General features: G+C 32.8%; 2 protein-coding genes across 2 annotated transcripts; both read left to right on the top strand.

Moving 5' to 3' along the window:
* Nucleotides 1–1,585: 1,585 nt before the first annotated feature.
* Nucleotides 1,586–8,499, top strand: LOC140043974 (adhesion G protein-coupled receptor L4-like). The gene is made up of 14 exons (XM_072088458.1): nucleotides 1,586–1,877; nucleotides 2,351–2,500; nucleotides 2,710–2,808; nucleotides 2,951–3,020; nucleotides 3,417–3,525; nucleotides 3,639–3,718; nucleotides 3,995–4,106; nucleotides 4,444–4,544; nucleotides 5,391–5,496; nucleotides 5,823–6,043; nucleotides 6,278–6,341; nucleotides 6,583–6,683; nucleotides 7,011–7,179; nucleotides 7,634–8,499. Exons 1-14 carry the CDS (start codon nucleotides 1,586–1,588, stop codon nucleotides 7,811–7,813), a joined length of 1,854 nt encoding a protein of 617 aa, XP_071944559.1. The 3' UTR covers nucleotides 7,814–8,499.
* A 3,483-nt stretch (nucleotides 8,500–11,982) lies between these two features.
* On the top strand, nucleotides 11,983–22,350 carry LOC140043973 (uncharacterized). The gene is made up of 17 exons (XM_072088457.1): nucleotides 11,983–11,993; nucleotides 12,277–12,446; nucleotides 13,029–13,385; nucleotides 14,811–15,143; nucleotides 15,744–16,154; nucleotides 16,520–16,627; nucleotides 16,853–16,922; nucleotides 17,233–17,338; nucleotides 17,714–17,787; nucleotides 18,253–18,355; nucleotides 18,479–18,576; nucleotides 18,880–19,003; nucleotides 19,330–19,550; nucleotides 19,687–19,750; nucleotides 20,345–20,445; nucleotides 21,244–21,412; nucleotides 22,154–22,350. The coding sequence occupies exons 1-17, from the start codon at nucleotides 11,983–11,985 to the stop codon at nucleotides 22,265–22,267; spliced, it is 2,634 nt and encodes an 877-aa protein (XP_071944558.1). The 3' UTR covers nucleotides 22,268–22,350.
* Nucleotides 22,351–23,524: the final 1,174 nt, after the last annotated feature.

Below are 23,524 nucleotides of genomic sequence, written 5' to 3'. Positions count from 1 at the left end.
ATTTGAAATTTGTATTCAACAGCAAAGTGGTTAGATTCAAGTGGATTGTCTGCGGTTTGTATTAACGAAAGACTGTCAGACGGATTCATGTAGAAGTGATCAATAAAAGTTCCTTCTGTTGGATCATCCAATGAAGGTCGAGTGAACGTTGGGACTAATTGAACAAGTCCATATGTTTCCGTTATATCAACTAAATGACGTTTGCCAGATGTGTTCACCAACCAGTCGATGTTAAGATCTCCAAGGGATGATACCTGTGACGTCGTGAATCTTGTGCTCGATGTTGGTTAATGCAACTTGGAGTTTCTCCCAGTATGCAGCTGTGGATGACGGAGGACGGTATATGGTGCCAATTAGCCACTTACATTTGTGACCACTGCACATCACCCATATCAGCTCAAGATCGTTAGGTTCAAGGTCATTTAGACGAATTGGTGCAAGAGAGGTATGTACTGCAGTGAGAATACCACCACCTCTGTTAGAACGGTCCCTCCGAAATACGATGTGGGTTGAAGGTATACTCACAGGAGTGAGTTACTATGGGATGTGATCTATTGAAATTATTTCTATTCCTTGTTATCAACTTAAATTACTTTTATCGTTTTTATTTTCTTATTTTCACACTTTTTATGATCTCGATGGAAACTAATTCTTCTGTGTTTAGGATTGATTGGGTCGTCCTGGATCTATTGTCTTAATATTATTATTATATTATTGTTATTGTCTTATGTTTTATAGATTCGAAATAAATCAGTTCAACTTTTGTTATTCTGTTGGAACTTTTTAAATTGATCTTTTTATTGATCTGTTATCTGTAAATTATTTTATGTTTTGAAAGATTATCCTAACTTTTACCTGACATTATTTTAAATTTTATCAAAAATAAATAATTTGTGACTGTGTAACTTGTAGATGAACCAACTGCTTAATGTACATATTCAAATTGTGTGATAATCCTGTATTATTTTTTACTTGACAAAAGTTACATTGATGATTCTTGTGATAGTGTAATATTTGAAGTAATATCTTTGTTAATGTTTTCGGGTATATACAATTGTTGATTATGTCACCACCATTTATGTCATCACTATGTATTACATATATATTGTGACATGACTACTGCAAAATATTAAAATCCACAAAAGACCAAAGAAAGTAATACTCATCATTGTACATATACAGTACCTTACTGATGATAATTGATAACACTGTCTTGGCAAACCACGTTTTATGAAACCAAGTTTTCGCTGCTGGACTTACCAAAACAGTAAACCGAGAAAATTAAACCAACTAAAATTTATTTTATTAATGTCAAGTAAAAAAGAAAGCATATATTTTAATCGTGCTAAGTTAATATATAATAAATGTTCTGGCCAATGTTCCTAAGAAAGAAAGACTAACTATAGTAATAATATAAAATTATGATAAAGATTAGACCAGAAAACAATTCAAAAACACTATGGTGTAATTAAAAAAAGTATTGATTGTCTCTGTTGTTTAGGATTATAAAACATAAATGAATGGTTTTTCCTTTAAAGGTCAAACGGAATGGTCTGGCGAATACTTTCTAATTCCAAAGCAGTCGATGAATATTACATCACCAAATTATCCCAGCAACTATGTTGATAATCTGAGCTACAATTGGAAGTTTCGTACAAATTCTGGACATTTACTATTGCTCAAATTCTCTGATTTTCATCTCGAACCCGACTGTCATGATTATGTGTTAGTTGACTACGAACATATTATTGCCAATTACTGCGGTAGTGACTTGCCACCAGATATATTGTCGACAAGTAACACATTGCTTGTTTTGTTTCGTACCGACAGTAGTGGACAACGTAAAGGTTTCTCTGCTGATATTATAGTGTACACAGGTAGGATGATTAAACATGTTTATCTGGTTTTTAGATATTCATATTGACAATCCCAAAACAAAAATAAAACAATATTAGCAAAAACTAACATTGGCAGTTATTCAATTCAGTCAGTTACTTATTCTTCTGAAGAAGCTGTCCGATCAGGACATTTGCACTGAATATTTCAAAAGCTCAAACCTTCAAACGTTAAAAATACACAAAAGAAGAAAAAGAAACTTTCACAAATGATAACATCATTGTATGAAACCATATTGGTTGATGAAACTGGATTCATGATGTTTGAATCCTGATATTAATAAACATCTAAGATATGGTCTTTCGTTTGATTTTAAAAAAACATCACAAAATTCAAAGAATTCAAACCGTATAAAAAACCTCGATAAATCTAGGCTTATTTCTACAAATTCTGCTTTAACTGATAATATTTCTACTAAGGTTTTTTTCTCTTTCTTACTAATGGCGGTATACAGATACTACTATTATGAATCCTGCGACTGCAGATACTACTTCAACTAATCCTGGAACTACCAATATTATTTCTACTAATCCAGCTACTACTGATTCCACTAAAAATAATCCAAACGATACTACTACCACCACTGACCTTACGGTTACAAAAGGTAAATATTTAGATTTTTTGCCAAAAATATGATCTACTACTATTATGAACATTATTCTGAAAATATTGACTGACATTGAGAATTTAAAAGCTAATGCAAAATAAATAGTGTTTCGGCAAGAGGACATGTACTTATTAATATTGTTGTTTATTTTGGCATTTAATACAATTACAAGTTCTACTATGATAACATGTTACGTGTATTTTCAGTTATCATAACAACATCACCAGAAGTGGAAAACATTGCTTTAACATCAGGACCAGATAGCATTACATTCTCGACATCAACTGACAGTCCTATAGAAAAAGGTGGGATTTTCACGTACATGCAATTACATACTTTGTGGATGCACTGCAACAATGCGTGTACATTTCAAAATTCTCTCAATCGAATATCTTTTTTTACTAATATTGCTTTTCTGCAATATGTTTCACCCTTTGTAATCTATAGATGGAAACTACACAATCATTGCAGAGTTGGAAACTGTTGACCCAGGTACTCGTTTCAACGTAGAAAATCAGTAAGTTATTAAGCACCATTATTCCTAACCATTCGTTGTACATTCATCATCACCAGTTCCGCCTCTCGTCTTCCAACATGACCCTTTCCACAATTTTATGCCATTTTCCTCTTTCATGAGCATGATTGGACTGTTACATTTCTATTTTTTTCTTTTAAGTTTTCGTAATCAATGTAGACTTTTGTCTTCTGCTTAATTGGTATCAGATACTAATTCAATTCAATAGGCCTGTACATAATAACATTATTTCTTACCTATTTTTAGTAACACATCCCCTAATTGCTGCAGTGTTAAAGTGTGAATTATTGATTTTGTTGGGATTTAAAACTATAGCCTAATTACATCACTATTTTAATTATAATGAATGTCATGTTAAATAATTTTGTATTACAAAAGGGACGGTACGACACTATTCAGTTCATCTGACATTGTCACTATTGACGTATATGATGATAAAGGCGAAAAACTTAGCATTAAGGTAGAGATTAAGTTTCCTGTTATTCAGGTAAGATATATCGGTTAAAAGTATTATAGTACTTAAGATTACAATTCTTAAAGAGCTTTAAAAATGTATAGTTATTATATAATAACATTTTGTTTTTAATGTTCATAATCAAGAATATTACAATAGAAAAATCTACGAGTGTTCTACAATATAAACCCGAATGCCATTTTACTAAAAATGTTTCTTCAGAGGCGTGAGTATGCACTTATTTAGGAGATTTGATCAATGGCAAGTGATGACTCGGACGAGTTTGGATGAGCCGTCACCTGTAATTGATCTAATCTTTTTATACGTCCTAACAAGCTATTATAAGAGGTGTCTAAAGAATAATTATGGTTATGCTTCATGATTACGATGATAACAATAACAATGTTGATGAACATTTTCAATTATGGCTCTGATGATGATGATTATTATTATTATAGTAATGTATAAATCTGTTAATTTTACATTTTAATAAATTGTCAAGGATGTGGTTAACAGAAGGTTGTTCTACTCTAAGATATAACAACCGTACCAACGGCGTGATATGCAATTGTACACACTTGACGTCATTTGTCGTTTTGTTGAAACCGACACAGGTAAAAAATTCAGTTTTATATAAATCGAAATCAGGGAAGATTGAAATATTATTCTTGGTTTATGATGATTATATACCCAACGCAGTCTCTGTTAGTAAATCGACAATTTACTCTACGTTTTAAGAATACTCTTGTAAAAACAAGTAGTATCTTAGAAATAAACAGAGTATGTTTAAATAATGTTCACTAATAGTTGCTAATATGTTTTAATATTGAATACTGTTGAGTATTATGAAAATACGAAGATGTGCGTGGTATTGTTAATTACTGTTGCTGTATGTAAGTATGTAGTTAGGTAGTTATATTTATTGTAATTTCTATTTTTATGTTTTTGTAGTCAAATATTAATGACAAGAGTTTATCAATAATTACTAACGTTGGACTTGGTATTTCCAGTTTGTTTCTTGTAATTATCCTGATTACTGTATACAGTTTCAAGTAAGTTATTCATAGATTATGTAAGACACAAAGTCATAACTAACAACATGTTAGTTTTTTTCATTAAAACGTTTATTTCACTTTTACAAACTCTTTACTCTTTATGATGTTAATGTTAAAATTATGTTATACATTTTATAGTTCTTTATTTTTAGTGCTATGTAAGTCGGTTTTGCTAAAACTTTGTTTGTAACATTTCAGTATAGCCTCATAATTAGCAAAGTGACTTCCTTTGTGTGTAATACTTTTATTGGTTTCCATTAATAGGGAGGTTTCGCAATCTTACGAATAGGATAACAAAAACGGATACGTCACGCACACGTATTCGTTTTTCGTAAGCCAGTAAAAATCTGTGTCGCATGGCAACGAAATATTGAGGGCGCCTCCCAAAATATGACTGCGGTAAATGTGAGGGAAGCGCAGGTACGTGTTGCTTGGTGCTTGGCTGCCTAGGCCTAGCGTGAAATCAAAGCGAGTGAAGACTTTAAAATTGCTATTTATCAAAATTTACCTGGCATTTTAGTAAATTACTTTAGTAAATTACTTTCAATAAAAGTATAATTATATTATAATCATGAATCATTCCTGATTCAAATGCAAAATGTGCAAAATAGATCAAAAACTATACTCGTTTTGTAGTTACGAATATGACTGGTGATATTCGTCAACTACACAAAAAATACGCTTTACGAATATGAAATGGGGATCAGCTCAAAAGTTTCACAAATATGTGACGTATCCGTTTTCGTTATCGTATTCGTAAGATTGCGAAACCTCTCTAATATCTCAAACAAGCGTATGACAAAATAGTACATGCTAAACATTGTATTTTAAAATTACTTTCAGAAATTTAAGAAATTCTGAGCGGCATAAAATCCTGTGTCATCTGGTGGTTGCTCTACTTATCGTCAATTTCTTCTATGCCTTCCTAGGTTTGAATGTTAAAAACGAGGTATGTTTGTTTAAATGCTGTTCAAAGATAGGAAAACAGTTAATAAGGTGTTGCATTACATGCTTTTCCTCTTAGTTCTTCAACTTTCTCCACCGTAAACAAACACATGATATTGAGACTTAAACATGCATGGGGAGGTGCATATCTTAGCGACGCGGAACTCTGGAAGATGTGGAACTGTAGCCAGAGGAGGAACTCTTAATTCCACCTCTACACCCCACCACTCCTCAGACTAGTCAATGACCTTGAAATTCCTCATGAATCCACCATAGTCGAGAATTATCCATCTGCTGTAAATTCATCATCATCCTTACATTTTTTTTCAGATTGTGTGTGCTGTCATTGCTGGTTGCTTACATTACAGTCTTTTAACCGCCTTTGCATGGATGCTAATTGTGTCTACAGACGTGTACATGAAGATCAAACATCCGTTTGTTAACCACGAACGACGCTTTTTATTTAGTCGTTATCTTGGCTGGATAGTTCCTATCATAATAGTGGTCGTGACGGCTGGATGTACGAGGGATAAATACGTATCCGAAGATGTGTAATATATATTCTATTTTCTTGTATACGGTGAATCAGCGTACTCAACATGCTTTTTAAAATCTTGTGTTGCATTGTATATTACCAAGTCGATCCAATCCTCCAAATTACAAATACCCTTTACTCTTATTTACTGTTTTCTTGTATTACCAGTTTGTTATGGTATCTGGAAAACGATCAAATGCATAAATAATCTTTATTCTTAAATACCATCTTGTATTATTTTAATTTATAGGTGCTGGTTGAATATGGGCTTTGCAATCTGGACTTTTATCATACCAATGACTATTGCACTTGTGGTAAGCAACAGTGTGTATGTTGTGTCCCTTTAAGTGATGCTGCATTTTTCTGCCTGCTTATTCTATTCTATTAACCGATTCCCTGTAAGTCTCACTTCCATTCCCCATGCTACATCTCCATCATTATTACAATACAAACACGAAAAGTAGAAAACTGAACTACCCTCATTATGTTGTGTCATCATGTCATAACAATCTACTACAATACGCTATCTTAGGAAAATATGTCTTTTTTGTGTAGATTATCATTGTACAAATTGTTGTCATCGGGTACATAGCATTCACGAAAACTCGACTTCCACAACAATCCGCAGAGGACAAGAATACAAACAAACGTATCAGGTATGTGATGATGATGAGTCATTATTACCAATATCAAAAATAATACAATATTATACAGAGAAGAAATATTACAAAATAAGAGACTGAGAGATTATTAGGCCTTAAAACGTACATACGAGTCCTACATATGCATAATAGGCCTACATATTCATAAGAGAGCGTAAGCCTGCAACAGAAAAAGGTGGATGTCACACTGTCTAATTATCTGGGTCATATTGAGAGGGGTATACAAATTAAGAAGGTCTGGTTCCAACTTACAACCTCTCTTTTAGGTGTATATTTATATACGTAATAATAATAACAATCCTGTTTCTGTTTTTATTTAAGGTCATTGGCTTACGGAATAATTCTCCTTGCACCTGTAGTTGGACTACCATGGATTTTTGGTATCATCATCATCTTCAGTAGTTCCAAAGTCATGGAATACACATTTGTCATCATGAATTCATTGCAAGGTTTCTTCATCTGGCTGTCTCAGTGTGTCTTCAGTAATGAGGTACAGTACTTCACACGTATACTTTAAATTATAATTCATTTATAATTGTTTTATTATGTATGTAAATTTGTTTAAAAAGTAAAAGTTATCGTCCAGACTTGTTGTTTCAGCTACATACTGTACCAACAGACCATGTATATTGATTTTCAGAAAAATCGATATATTGGTGATGTCACAAAAGCTTATTACAATCTCTATTTATCTGTATCGTCAATATGGATCAACTATTAGTAGCATGCTCTCTGTCACTGTCTGCATTTCTGAGCGCTTAATATTAATATCTGTTAACACTTAGTGAAAACAAAGTTACAGCAACACAATTTTGAGGAGGCTTGTAATTCATAACTTTCGAAATGTTTCTTTCATTTGTATTGTTGGACAGTGATTAAACTAAATGATACACTATGGTTAAATAGTAAATAATTTTGTATAATAATATGTTCATTAACTATAGGTTCAATATGCATGCAAGAAGAAGTCGGCTAACCGTACCCATCCAGATACCGCGTTTACTATGACAGATCAGACCACTAAAGTGCCTGATAAGACTGACGACCCATCCTACCACCGACCAATAAGCAATGCGATTATTGAACAGGAAGATCCCACCATGCCTCCGATAGAAAGTGACTAGGCAGGCAGCAAACCACCACTGAAGAACCTTACTAGATAGGTAGCAAATGCATGCTAGACCGCAGCGCAAAGGCAGGCCAGGCACAGCTTTATTCCACTGAAGTTTATATTTTACGTACTTGAGATTTCTTATGTATTGCATAGGCCTAATTTTAATTAGTAAATTCAAATATTAATATTAATTCATTAACGATTTTGGGGCAGATAATATTAAGAGTTATATATGCTTAGAAAATGCCGCTAATCGAGGCATCAATTATTAGTTATTACTGTATACTGTTTTGTATAATTATTGTGTTACAATTAAATTCATATTTAAGAATGTGTTTAAACATTATTAAAATTGAGGATATATGGAATAGTTTAGTCCAACCGTACTACATCAAAGTTTCACCAAGGAGTTTCTGTAAACGTAATTTTCAGACATTGTAGGCCAAATAAATTACTAATTCGGTATAATATTCAATACAATAAGTAAGTCTGTGTAAAAATTGTTTTATGACTTTAATATGTAGGCATACTTGAAACAGCGCCATAAACACGATATTTAATTACGGTCATAAAATGTGTTTTTCCTCAACTTGTAAATTATTAAATCAATTTAATGATCATTTTTCGATCGCCTGAACTTTGTACACAATGATTTAATAATGGATAAATGAATTGACTGTTTTTAAAACAACTATTTGCGGTCTTAACATTAAATTAATTCATAAAAATGTACTTTGGAATAATAATAATAATATCATCCGTTCTTGTACACACACTAACATGCAAATTAGGTTACATAACAACTGCTCAGACAAATTAGTTGTTGCCAATTGTTGTTGTTTTGAGAATCTACAATGTGTATTGCATGTAAAGAGATCAAGTAGATTTATCAAATATGTGTTCATACATTGATTGTATCATATCGATATAAGTAATTGTGGAAATTAACCAATTTGTTTTAATTGCATCATAAAGAAATGGATTACCTAAGAAACGATACGTTTTATGTGACGACGGTAAGGTAAGCATAATAGGTAGAGAATACAGGCCGACCGGATCATTGTTCGATGCATTATTGTACAATAAGCTTAGTATACGGTAGGTATTGGAATATCAATATTAATGATAAGAAATTGTGGAAACAACTGATTTAAAACGCGATTGGATAAACCATAGACATATAAATTAGATAAATTGGATAAACATTTGCATAATATTTAACGTTATGGCTAAAGATACGGTACCGTATTCATACTTCTAAAAACTAAAGGTACGGTAATTATAAAGGGCGGGAATTACTAATTGATGTTTTATTGGGGAGGTGTTCCGGGCATTTCTTAAAATAAATACCATCTAATTGGTATAATTAATACATTATTCTGCGATACAGTGAGCCGTTTTGGCCTAAGAAGGAAGACGTTTTAGACGGATTGCAACATGGGCAGAAGTATCCCAGGGTCATAACGGTACACAGATAGCACACAGTGTACTGTACATAAAGTCCTGGCAGCTTACTAAAAATTCGGCTATCGGGGTTTCATTCGATTTCAAACAAAACCTCTTATCATCAGTTCTCTCAATGTAATTTTATACACTTATTCCCCACAATATACTCCTATGTTTCATGAATATATTTAATTTAATTCACACGCGCAGTCCGAAAATAAATAAAAAACTAAAATGGCTTTCGCCACCAACGGCCAACTTAGTTGAAACCAACCATGCAGGAAGTTGCAAGGTTATTGACAAACCTTACCGTGAACCCGGATATTACTTCTACCGCGCGTAGAGTTAAAAATCTACCGATGAAATAAAGTTTGTTATAAAACTAATATCTTCCTAAGATAGAAATATAGAACAATCGTAATAGTGGAAACTAATGTTATTAAATCTACGTTTCGCGGTACATCTGAGATAGATAAGATAGGTATCTGAAGTTTTTCCATTGTGCTCGCCTATGTCAGAATTAACCATAATTTATATATAGATGTCAACAAGATCAGAATGTTGTGCAAGGTTATGTAAGTCTAACTAAGTAAGATACTAAGGGTGTCCAAAGGAGGGTTTACTGTATTGTTGATATCAATGATTTTGTTCTAATTGTTGAATCACTCCTATTTTTAACTATAATGGTGTAGCTTAATTATTAAGATACACCTGTAATTGATTCCATACTGAGTAACTATAACAATTGAATACAATATGTATCCGTATCCTTCTTTAAGCTTGTAGTCAAAATATGAAAGTAAAGGGCCTAACCTCCAAAAAACTGCAAAAAAAAATGTTTTTTGATGTATTACAATAAAATATGGTCTCAAAAGCATATATCAAAAGTTTACTAAATTCGGACTACCGCAAAGGTTCACAATTTGACGTTAAAAAAAGATGGCCGCCGATTTTTTAAAAATTGGTACCGCTTGTCGTAGACAGCTATAGTTGGTGTCAAATGTTCAAAAAATATATATTTATATTTACAATTTTTTAACATTTTTTTTTAAACATGAACGAAATTTCCATTTTTTTACCTTTGACATAACTATGCGTCGCTATTGGGAACCGATTGTAAGACTCATAAAACTCAAATCCAGTCTAATTGTTAACCTACACTTAAGAAACATCTTATATTTTCAATTCAAGTCTTTAAAAAAGTATTTAGCTTAATTGATGAATACTTGGCATACATTAGGCTTATTGGACTCCGATCAAACCGACACAATATATTGATACATACTTGAATCGTGTTTACTCGTTGAAAAGTTTAATTTCTGTCCTTAGTAACACTGGGCATGGACTAATGCCTTTCGACAATTAATAAGTAATTTTTGGTACAATTCATACTAATGTTGCAGTGATATTTTCATGAATTAAAGATTTTTGTGTTTAATAATGGAAACAATATCAACAGAGAAGGGTAATTTAACAGATCTTCGGTTCAGTTAGTTGCTTCTTTTCTGTGAAACGACAAACATTATCCGTAGTGTGCAGTCATTTTATCTTCGCTTGTTTGTTTGTTACATGGACATTATTCTGTTGGAAATGATTCTTTTGTTCTTGTTTTTACCCTTTCATTTTGTACCTGCATTTAGTGGTAAGTTGTTATTACGATGTTACGATTATCATATTAAGAGTGGTAGACATCGTCCATGCAACTAAATCTAACTACAGGACACTTGCCAAGAACAGGTAACAGTCCTTTGATCTTGTGTCTAGCAGCTGCGGAAAATAACAAGAGTATTGTATTATATTCTCCGCATTGTCTGATTAGGAGCGTGGAACTGATCGTGTCGCAGCCACAGATAAACCCTTGATTCTCAAAGCTCAGCATCCTGTTGTTATTGCCTTGGTCCATCTGACGAATGTGCCTACATATCACTCTATGCGACACAAACGGTTTCCGTTGAAATCGAACCGAAACTCTAAAACGATCACAGTGACTAAAGATACAATAAAAGGAATTATAGAAAGTTGTTAATATATAAAGTTGAAATAACGTTATTAATTACAGCGTTATATCTGATTTTAGACTAACGTTACTTTATTTATTCATTTATTTATTATTTTTTTTTTTTCATTAATTGTATCTAATTTAAAATGTATTATTCTTTAAAGATACAAAGGTATTCAACGAGTACTTTATATGTCCAGACCAGTCTAAGAATATTACATCGCCAAATTACCCGAACGATTATCCGAAATCCGTGAGCTACGACTGGACGTTACATACATATCCTGGCTATTTGCTGTTACTTACATTTACCGATTTCCAACTTGAACAAGACAACGATTATGTTTTCATTCAGGATCGACACAGAATCGTGGACTACACGGGCTTTGAATTACCACCGGTGATACTGTCTTCGAACAACTCGTTGGTTGTTAAATTGCGAACCGACGGCAATTCACAATACAGAGGATTCTCAGCTTACGTCATTGTGTATCTAACTAACGGTAAGTTGAACATATCCAATTTAATGTATTTTCGAGACTGCAACATTTTACTGTAGTTGTTGCACGTTTCATTGAGACTGTTCTCTGATAGACATACAATAAAGTTCAGTTCAGTAAAGTTGTCTAGTCGCCTGAGTGTCGAAATATATAACTAATATTCTGTGAGAATTTGCAAATACTATTACCAGTTCGAACAAAAATAAAATCTAAATAACAATTACATCTAAATTAATGACGACTGAGTAATTACATTTTTGATAAACAGTTTATCTCTTATACCCATCTCTTGAACTAAATTTTTTTTTTTTTTTTTTTTTTTTTTACTTTAATATTGGTTATACAATTATCATACCTTCGCTACTTTCTTTAACTCGATCGATCGATCCTATACTAACAATCGGCGAAGGCTCTAAGGTCTTGAGATGTACGAAAGATAGTGATCTGTGAGGATTCGAGTCCCACCAGAAAATTACTTACGGATGTTCTCAAATTATATACTTATATAAAATATAAATATAATTATAGATTCAACCCTGAAATTGTTAGTAATTTTTACATTCCAGAAATTGCAGGCTTTTGTTCTGACTTTGAAGACGATTTTGATGGATGGGTTAATAGAATTCAATTAGAGCCTTGGAAACGCTCCATGGAAGAAAACAATATTGATCCATACACAGGCAAACCAGTTGAAACTGGTAAGAAAATGTTCGTACCAACAACCGCTTACAATAACTCCTTCCCCACCTCATCAAATAAGTACACGTATTTTTTTATTTCATTCATCAATGTAAATTAATGTTTTTTAAAAACAATGCAAAAATGCATAATTAATAAGAACAAAATTGACAGGGAACTTAACTAAGAGACTAATGGCATCTTAGCACCTGTTCTCTTTGGTGGGCGTTTCCTGTATGTGTTTTCATATAAAATGCATACACAGTCTTACACAATGCATATCATTAGTGTCTAAATAACCTCTGAATAATTGTTATTATTTTCATTCACATTATTAAAGCTCTGTCTACAATATCAAACTTTATATAAATGTTTATATATGGGCACATCATATTCTATTGTCATATGACAATAAAATGTGATGTGCCCATGGAAATGATGATGTCATATCACTACCATGGGCATATATCACCCTTTGTTTTGTCAGTTTGGTAGCGCAGACAGGGCTTTATGTTTAAATTTATGCCAGGTCAATCGTTAATATATACCCACTGATATTTTATGTTAGCGCTCCCGTGAATATTTTGTTGTTTTTTTCACAGACAATTACTACATTTCTGTTAAATCTTCTAACGGACTTGAACATATTGCGGCTATCCAAAGTCCAGAGTTACCACCAAGTTGGAGATGTGTGTATGTTCAGTTTTATTATTACATGAGCGGTTCAAGTCCTAAGCAGCGACTAGTTGTAAAACATTACATTGGTCCAACGTCTTACAAGATTTTGAATAATATTTATGCTACAGGGAACAATAAATGGACACTTGCTACTGCTATTCTTTATGCTAATTATACTCCAGACTATGTGATTTTTCGTGGATACACTACGGGACACCTGGGTAATATAGGACGCATAGCTATTGATAATGTTTACATCAGTGAAGTTGATTGTATTGAAGGTAAATATGTGTGATTTAAAACAAATTAATCGATTATATATCATTCAGATCCTCTATAGTTTAAGACCAATTCCCCGTTCCCGCACACGAAGGACGTACAGTACATTATGAAGGCGATCAAGATACAAGTGAAATAGAATTGATATTGCTTTATGCGCTTGGTAGAATTACAATCTTATTTAAAATAGATACATGAATCATTTTATTTCATATAATGTCATCAACAAGCTAGGCGTCCACTTTCGAGACCCAACAAAGAGTCCCTTAATAGAGGTGTCCTGAAAAAGGATTGGCCGTAGTCTTTTAGGGATTTACCATGACGCAGATCATTGAAATGTGTCCCTTGGATAGAGGTGCACCAAGGGATCGGGGGTTTTATGGTATTACTATAATACTATGCAATGAGTTGGGTTCTAATTTCTCTGATCCCAATGTTTAAGTAAAATATTGTAGCTTTAAATTATTTTTTAACTAAAGCACCTCTAATTAATAATATTATTATTAGTGCAATCCATACCGAGTAGCTATAATTATGATTAAATACATGCGATGACGATTCTAATCTATACTGTAACGATTAAATACAATATGTACCCAAACACTTCTTTATACTTGGTTCTCACTAGTGACGTAACGCAATGACGTAGACGCAACGTAAGTATGTTAACCAATCACAAGCGACTGTTCGAATAATCACTTGTGAGAACCAACCTTACAGAATAGTATGGATTGTATTTAATCGTTTAGTATAGTTTAGAATCATCGAAATCAAACACTTGACGTCTAATTGTTAACCCACACTTAAGAAACATCTTATATTTTCAATTCGAGTCTTTTAAAAGTAGTCAGCTTAATTGATGAATACTTGACGTACATTAGGCTTATTGAACTCCGATCCAACCGACACAATGGATACATACTTGAATCGTGTTTACTCATTGAAAAGTTTCATTTCTGTCCTTAGTAACACTAGGCATGGACTTATGCATTACGACAATTAATAAGCAACCTTTGGTACAATCCATACTGATGCAAGGATACTTCATGCTCATACTGATATGAATGTAAAAGTTGTTGTGTTTAATTAGAAAAACAATTGGTACAATATTAATATAGAAAGGTAATTAAAATGGACAGATCTTAGGTTCAGTCAGTTGCATGTTTTCTGTGAAACAACACGCATTAAATTATTATATTGTACGATCATTGTATTCTTCGCTTGTATGTGTGTTACCATGGAAACTATTCTTTTATTCTTGCTTCTAATCTTTCATTTTGTACCTGAATTTGGCGGTAAGTTGTTATTTTAGACAAACGTTACGGCGTACCACACCTATTTTTTCTATCGTTTATAATGTATTTAATTTTGTTTTTTGATTAATTGTGTCTCTAACTAATAATTGTAACTTTGTATTTTCTTTGAAGATACAAAGGTATTCAATGAGTACTTTATATATCCAGACCAGTCCAAGAATATTACATCGCCAAATTACCCAAACGATTATCCGAAATCCGTCAGTTACAACTGGACGTTACATACATATCCTGGATATTTGCTGTTACTTACATTTACCGATTTCCAACTTGAACAAGACAGCGATTATGTTTCTATTCAAGATGAAGACAGAATTGTGAAGTACACAGGATTTGTATTACCACCGGTGATACTGTCTTCAAACAACTCGTTGGTTGTTATGTTTCGAACCGACGGTAGTTCACAATACAGAGGATTCTCAGCTAACGTTGTTGTGTATAACGGTAAGATGAACCAAATTTTATTTTTGATACTAAAAACCACAATTTGTTTGATACAAAATAGAATTGATTTGAGGGTATGCAATACATAGAAGTGTATGATATCAAAAACAAACTCCAGTGAGTGTTTTGGGATTATTTATTCTTGAGTTGCAGGTGACGTAATTGAAATCAAAAATGGGTAAATCTTTAATTTGAACTTGATCATATTATATCTTTTTAAACAATTGAAGAAAAAAATAATCCAAATTAGAAAATATAAAAAGTGTTTTATGTACTCACTCAGTTACCTTCCTTTCAATGTTCAGAGATTACCACATCACCATCCACCACTATTGATTATTCACTTATTTTGTCCTACCCTTTCCACTGGTGTATACCATACTGTCACATCAAAACCTCTTCTGTTTTACATATTCTCTTCCAAATCTGAAAGTATAGATCATTCAGATTATTTATTACCATTTTTCTGCACACAAATTACGTAAATATGACGTGGGTGTCCATGTGTTTAAGAAATCGTTTAATTTCTTGTTCCTTCATCGGAGATGTTTGCCTTTTTTTTATGTAAAATAGAAATAAATGTTTACCGTACGTTTTTAGATAGAAGGAGTGCCACGATACCTACCACAACAGTCAGAAAAACCAATCCAGAAACTACCAGTCCAGAAACTACAAGTATAGAAACTACCAGTCCAGAAACTACCGGTCCAGAAACTACCGGTCCAGAAACTACCGGTCCAGAAACTACAAGTCCAGAAACTACCGGTCCAGAAACTACCGGTCCAGAAACTACAAGTCCAGAAACTACTAGTCCAGAAACTACTAGTTCAGAAACTACACGTCCAGAATGCACAAGTCCAGAAAGTACAAGTCAAGAAACTACCAGTGCAACAAACATACCTGATATGCATAGTCTTACTAATGATCTTACTACCACTGGTATTGGTATATCTACTACCAATTCAACGAATATTATGACGATCTGTTCGACTGATTCAGAAAAACCCGGTGGTAAATATAATTTCGTTTAAAATGGCATCCCTTCAGATATATGTAAAATGTAACAAAATACTACTAGTTGGGTTATTCCAAAAGACAATTCTATTATTCTCCTCATACCATGTTCACTCCATACTTTATTGATACCGTACATCTGGTGTCACAGAAGTAGTTAAAGTTCAGCGGTTCAATCTTTTAAGCTTCTTATCATCTACTTTAACTTTTTTTTATTCACTTCAGCACATTCAACATACGGTTTACCATAAAACAATATCATCAGAGTTATCTTACTTCTAATTTACATTGCTCCTTATAATTTTAAGATTTGTATATTAGTTGGAAGTTAGAATAAACAAAAATTATTCATTTCTTTTCAGTTAGCATACATTTTGAATCTAGTTCGCCAGAAGTAAAAGACGTCCCTTTAACATCTGAACCTGACAGCATTACTTTCTCGACTTCAACTAAGTCCTATTTGGTAAAAGGTATGGGATTATGCGTTATCTATTTCAAATGACCAATGTAGGGTTTTTTCCTAAAAAACTGAAAATATATGTGAAAAAGTGATTAAATGACATTTTCCATTAAGATTTTTCGGTAAATGGTTTGATATTTTTGGTAATATCAATTTTTGTAAACAAATATATATGAACAAATATATGTAAACAATCGAAAAATATATATTTATTTTTGTAATGTAATTTATTCAGATGGACCGTTTCAAGTGGTTGCAACTCAAAATGATGTAAATTCAACTGCTTATTTTTATGTAGAAAGTCAGTAAGTTTGTCGTTATATTACGCATATTCTATTTGTTTTTACAGCTGAAAAAAAGTGTTCGCATACTTGAATCCGAAAATGATAATGCTGGAAATATTTCAAACTAAAAAAGCATTTATTTATAATTATAGAATCGGTGTTCATATAAATTATTTACTTTATTATTTTGTCATGCTTTAGTGTTGTTTGTATTATCAATCATGTTGAAAAATGTTTACTTGTATATTTTGGACTTGCTTATGTCTATATTTACTATTTTTTAAATTATCAATTGCTTAATTCTTCAAATTGAATAATTTATATTTTAAAGGGACAGCCCAACGCTTCAAAGTGTATCAGATATTGTTACTATAGACATATATGACAACAAAGGCAACGAGCTCAGTATTGATTGTGAAATCAGGTTTCCAATTAAGGTATGCTGATAATAAAATAAAGAACAAAATAATAATTCGGTATTTGGTACCTTAAACTGATTTCGTTCTCTTTTAAAAGTGGCTGTTGGACCGGTGTACTGTGATATGCTTGATATAAGGATGAGGTATAATGCATAATAACGGTAGAAATACGTAGCAATTGTTTATTGGTGGTACTGGTGGATCGGCGAATGCTATGTATTGTAACCATCTATCGATAACATCAATAAACATACGAATTAATTTTAAACTTGATGTCCTTACTTTGTACGTATGAGATGACTGAACATATGTACACATTCGCTACGCACAATTTGTTTACATGAGTATTGTTTGCTAAATATGATTTTCGAATCTGCCTTCTTGAATTTAAAGGATGTTGTGAAAGATTCTTTGAGCATGAAATATGAACATTTGTGTCATTTTACTGAAGAGGAAAACCCTTTTGCGTAAGTAGGCCTCAATCATGACAATGGTGAAGATAATGATGGTGATGATGATCACGACGGTGATGAGATGATTGTTATAATGTTGGTTTATATTATGATGATGGTCTTGCTGAAACAATTATACACAGTGATAAACACGAGAGAATCACGTTAAACGGATTATAATAATAGTAACGATATGATTATAATAATAGTAACGATATGATTATAATAATAGTAACGATATGATTATAATAATAGTAACGATATGATTATAATAATAGTAACGATATGATTATAATAATAGTAACGATATGATTATAATAATAGTAACGATATGATTATAATAATAGTAACGATATGATTATAATAATAGTAACGATATGATTATAATGTTTAAAAGGCACAGCAATTCTATTCAGGTATCATCATAATGTACATTATTTAATCTTTATTAAATAATAGTAATGTTTTCTTTTAATAAAGGATATGGTCAACTGAAGGTTGTTCTACTGTAAATGATGCCGACGGCGTGATATGCAATTGTACACATATGACGTCATTTGTCGTTTTGATGAAACCGATACCGGTAAAATATATATTCAACTTTATATCAACAATAAAACGATAAAGGTATAGAATATTATGAATGTCATTAAAATGTTATATACGGTTGAACTAAATTTCATGTATATTGTTTCTTATCTTTTAGTCAAGTAATGACAAGATTTTATCAACTCTTACAAACTTTGGACTTATTATTTCGAGTATATTTCTCATCATAACCCTGATTACTGTATACAGTTTTAAGTAAGTTATCTTTTCTTAAATAAGAAATTGATTGAAAGCGCTGCAATGTCGGATGAATACCTAGACACTTCGCCTACAGTATTAAATTCGAGTCTATGTTTCTTCTTAATAGTATGTTAAACAGTCTCTCATACTTGGTACCGGCAACAGCCACAAACACTGATTATTTCGAATTTCTAAATATATTTCTTTTTCTTCTTTTGCTGCCCCACTGGCTCTATTGTATCTTGCAATTTTCATGAATACTGTATGTGTTTCATACACAGTTACATTATATTTTTTTTGCCTAACTTTTCATAACAGACAGAATTACTATTTCAGAAATTTAAGAAATTCTGAGCGCCATAAGATACTTTGCCATCTGGTAGTGGCTCTTCTTATTGTCAATTTTGTGTATTTCTTACTTGGAGCGAATGTTAAGAATAAGGTACGTGTTATTTTTGTAGCACACATCATCACTACATTGTTCATTGGACAAATATATTTTTTGTAGCAATGGAATATGCTATATAACCTACTACTAAGATTTTAACATCTGTTTTTTTTAAATAAGAACCACTAAATTTTATTTTTCAGGTTTATTCTTATATTCGTTTCACTGTTTACAAAAAAATTTTCTTAAAAGGAATCTTACACTAATAATATATTAGAGTTTAATTTTATTTACATTTTTGTCTAACATAACACATTGAAAGTGTGTTTATACATTGATGAAAATTGCCGTTACGTCACTGACATCTTTTTATTTTCCAGATTGTGTGTGCTGTTATTGCTGGTTGTTTACATTACAGTCTTTTAGCCGCTTTCACATGGATGCTAATTGTGTCTACAGACGTGTACATGAAGATCAGACACCCGTTTGTTAACCACGAACGACGCTTTTTATTTAGTCGTTATCTTGGCTGGATAGTGCCTAGTATAATCGTAGGAGTGACGGCTGGATGTACAAAGGACAACTACGTTTCTGATGACGTGTAAGATATATTTGTATTATAATGTATAGTATAGGTAGTATGCCATTTTCGAAATTTTGAATTAACTTGTAAGGACAAATTTTAAGTTATACATCAAAACAAGTAGTTATGTTTAGACATCCGCTTTTTACTACAGGTGCTGGTTAAATATGGACATAGCAATCTGGACATTTATTATACCAATGCTTACTACACTTCTGGTAAGTAGAGTGAAAATTTAGTGCTAGAAAAATACGATAAATCTCGTTTCAATTCCGCTGGTCCACAATTGATGTTGTCTTATTTTGTTTTGTTTGTTGACTTTTTTTTTTGGTGTGGTTTGAAATATTGTATTTATTTTTAAAGTCTGATTTCTAATAATATAATTGATTTGGAAGCTACACTTTTGAAACAGTGGCACACTTCTTGAATTAAGGTGCGTCCAGAGTAAGTAAAATAAAGGTTAGAGAAAAAAATGATTTAACAATAGGCCTATTTACAAGGAAACTAAATTATGCACAACAACAAAAAGTAACATTAATAAAAGTAATACATGATTTACAAGAACTAATCACTTTCATTGTTGATCTCCCTTCTTTTATTCCATGCCCGTTTTGTGAAACCTTTACAAAATCTATCGAATGCAACTTCAATATTTTTAGGAAAGCTCCCCGAGGTTTTATTTAGTGTGGGAAAGAATTGGAGTTACGGCCGGACACTTTAGGCAACAACAGTAAAGGCCCGATCACACCTTACCAATCAACATTAGACCTACAGCTTAATAATACCAGTATATATATATATATTTTTTCCAGATCATCTTCCTACAAACTGTGGTCATTGGGTATATAGCTTTCAAGAAAACTCGACTTCCACAACAATCTAAAGACGATAAGACGTCATACACACGAATTAGGTAAATTGAATAATTATGACGTGATAAGATAATGATATATCTTTTCCGATTTATCAGCAGATAATTATTATTCGGTAACATAATCTATATACATTATTACGTATTATTATCATCTTATGTAAACATTTCCTAAGTCGTTTCGCTTTATGTCTAAAAATTATGAGCTTAAGTATTATAATATGTATGAAACGCTATATGTGCCAACATATTTTACGTTTTACTAATTTCGCTCTAAAACCTAGACTACATCTTATGGTGTCATATGACTAAGTCATGTCGAGAATTAAAAGAGGCTGAATTTGCATAATCATCATTACAAACATTTATAATTATCTAGTAGGCCTATTCTTGCTATTTGCATGTATGTTTCGTTATCATCCATAAACAAATCGCCCACAACCACAAGGCCTAGCTAGCCGACCCAGCAGCTATTCTACTGGTTGTTGAATATAACAGATATAATCTTAGCCTATGTATATACTGTTCAAAAGATATGTATTTTTTAGCAATGTACCTTATAAATAAGAGAAATACATAAATGTGCATATATATATATATTTATATTATTATATTTATAACAGAAAACTATAATAAAAGTGGGACGAACCCACACAAGACAAAAACAATATAACAGATATCGGTGAAATATAAGATCCCATTGAGAATGATATTTAGCTTGCGCTTCGGGAAATATATATATTCACACTCAAGCAAAATATCATTCTCTCTCGAATATCAAATATTATGTTTCACCTCTAAGCGATAATCTGTATAGTGATTTACTTTGCTTATTTTAAGGTCCTTGGTTTACGGCTTGGGTTTGCTTACTCCGGTTGTTGGTTTGCCATGGATTTTTGGTATAATCATCCTCTTCAGTAGTTCCAAAGTAATGGAATACATATTTGTCATCATGAATTCTTTGCAAGGTTTCTTCATCTGGCTCTCTCAGTGTGTCTTCAGTAATGAGGTAACTGCCACATCTTTCTCAAAATAATCACAAAAAATACAGTTTGAATTTTTTTTTTACGTAATAATCTATACCCCAAGGACCTTTTGTTAAACACATTTTCGATGATCGCTGGAGCACGCTGTACCGTGAGTTCCAACTTTTAGGAGGAAGTATTCCTCGGGGAATATTTTTCACGGATAGTATGTGTGCAAAGGTAGATGTTTTCTCGATGGTACTGTAGTCACAATCAGCATGTTCAAATGTTTGTTCTTAATAGAAAAATTGGTAACAACTTTTGAATAACAAAGAAAAATGAACCATAATTTGAAAAATAGTTTGAAAAGTTTATTTCGTGTTTATATAATGGACATTTCAGATTAAATTGAAAGACGTTCTTTACGGCAGCTCACATTACACTTAATCTATTTTTATCATAACTTATTTTTAAGTAGTAGTTTTTATTGCTGCATACATGTATGTTATTCAATTTATTCAGTTCTTTTTAAAGAAAAAAAAATGCACGGGTTATCTTCTTTTAAAATAGAACTGCTCATAAGATTTATCATAAATAGCTTGGTTTCGCGAAGAACGTCATTGCACAATGCATGATGGTCAGGGTTTGGTAGCAATAGCGCCACCGTATAATAACAACTTTATATACTGGTGGAGGCGCTATTGCTACCGATTCCTTTTCATCATGCATCGCTCACGCTATTTGCGATACACCTTATTTAGTAATATCATTATTCCTAATTATAGGTTCAATATGACTGGAGGAAGACATCAAGCAACCGAACACACCCTGACACTACTGATAGTGTGATTACCATGACTGACACCACTCGTAATAAGATTATTATTGAAGACCTTTGAGGTCAAATTATAGGTTCAATATGATGGTTCTAGGACACCTACCCCCTAGACAGTTACCCCCCGGATGTTTACCACCCGGACAACTACCCCCTTAGGACAACTACCCCCGGACAACTACCCCCTTAGGACAACTACCCCTTAGGATAACAACCCCCCGGACAACTACCCCCCGGACAACCACCCCCTTAGGACAACTACCCCCTTAGGATAACTACCCCCCGGGTAACTACCCCCCGGTCAACTACCCCCCGGTCAACTACCCCCCCCCCCCATCCAAAAGTAGACAAATATATAGGACCGGTTTCTGTAAAAATGAAATCATCTGTTTTTAACGGGTGTTTCGAAACTAGAGACCCGAGACCAGAGACCTGACACGAGACCCAATACGAAAAGGGAGACCTATATTTTGGTCTCCCTTTTCGTATATTAGGGTCTCCCTTTTCGTATAGTGTGGTCTCTCTTTTCGTATAGTGGGGTCTCCCTTTTCTTATAGTGGGTCTCCCTTTTCTTATAGTGGGTCTCCCTTTTCGTATATTTGGGTCTCCCATTTTGTATATTTGGGTCTCCCTTTCGTATAATTGGGTCTCCCTTTTCGTATATTTAGGTCTCCCTTTTCGTATATTAGGGTCTCCCTTTTCGTATAGTGGGGTCTCCCTTTTCGTATAGTGGGGTCTCCCTTTTCGTATAGTGGGGTCTCCCTTTTCGTATAGTGGGGTCTTCCTTTTCGTACGTGGGTCTCCCTTTTCGTATTGGGTCTCGGGTCTCTGGTCTCTGGTCTCGGGTCTCTAGTTTCGAAACACCCGTTTTTAACCGATTATTCTGTTTAACAGCACGCTAGACCCTAGATGTGCTAGATTTAAAGTACCGTATTTATTGAAAAAACGGCCTGGGCTGTTTATTGTTTAGGTGGTTTTTAGGTGGACATTTATTGGAAGAAAGTTGTTTATTCAATGGGAGGGGGTGTAATCTAATGGAAATAGACGCCGATTATTCCATATGATGTTTCATGGGAGTGACATGGTCACCGTTTATTTGAGGGGAATTTATTTAAAGATCGACGTTTATTCGGTGAGTGAACATTGAGGTCAAATATCAAAAGTGATATTATTCTTCAAGTGTACAAAAATACATATATGACAAATTTGAGACAAAAATTAATTCTTTTAAGACCAGTGGTTATCGAAGCATTGTCCTGACGCAAAAATTATTATTATTATTAGCGAACCCAGTCTTTACAGTAAATACAGGGAGTACTAT

Source organism: Antedon mediterranea, chromosome 3 (assembly GCF_964355755.1).
Source record: "Antedon mediterranea chromosome 3, ecAntMedi1.1, whole genome shotgun sequence".
NCBI lineage: Eukaryota > Metazoa > Echinodermata > Crinoidea > Comatulida > Antedonidae > Antedon > Antedon mediterranea.
Note: the sequence above shows the minus strand (reverse complement) of the source record. Positions and strands in the feature narration are given on the sequence as shown.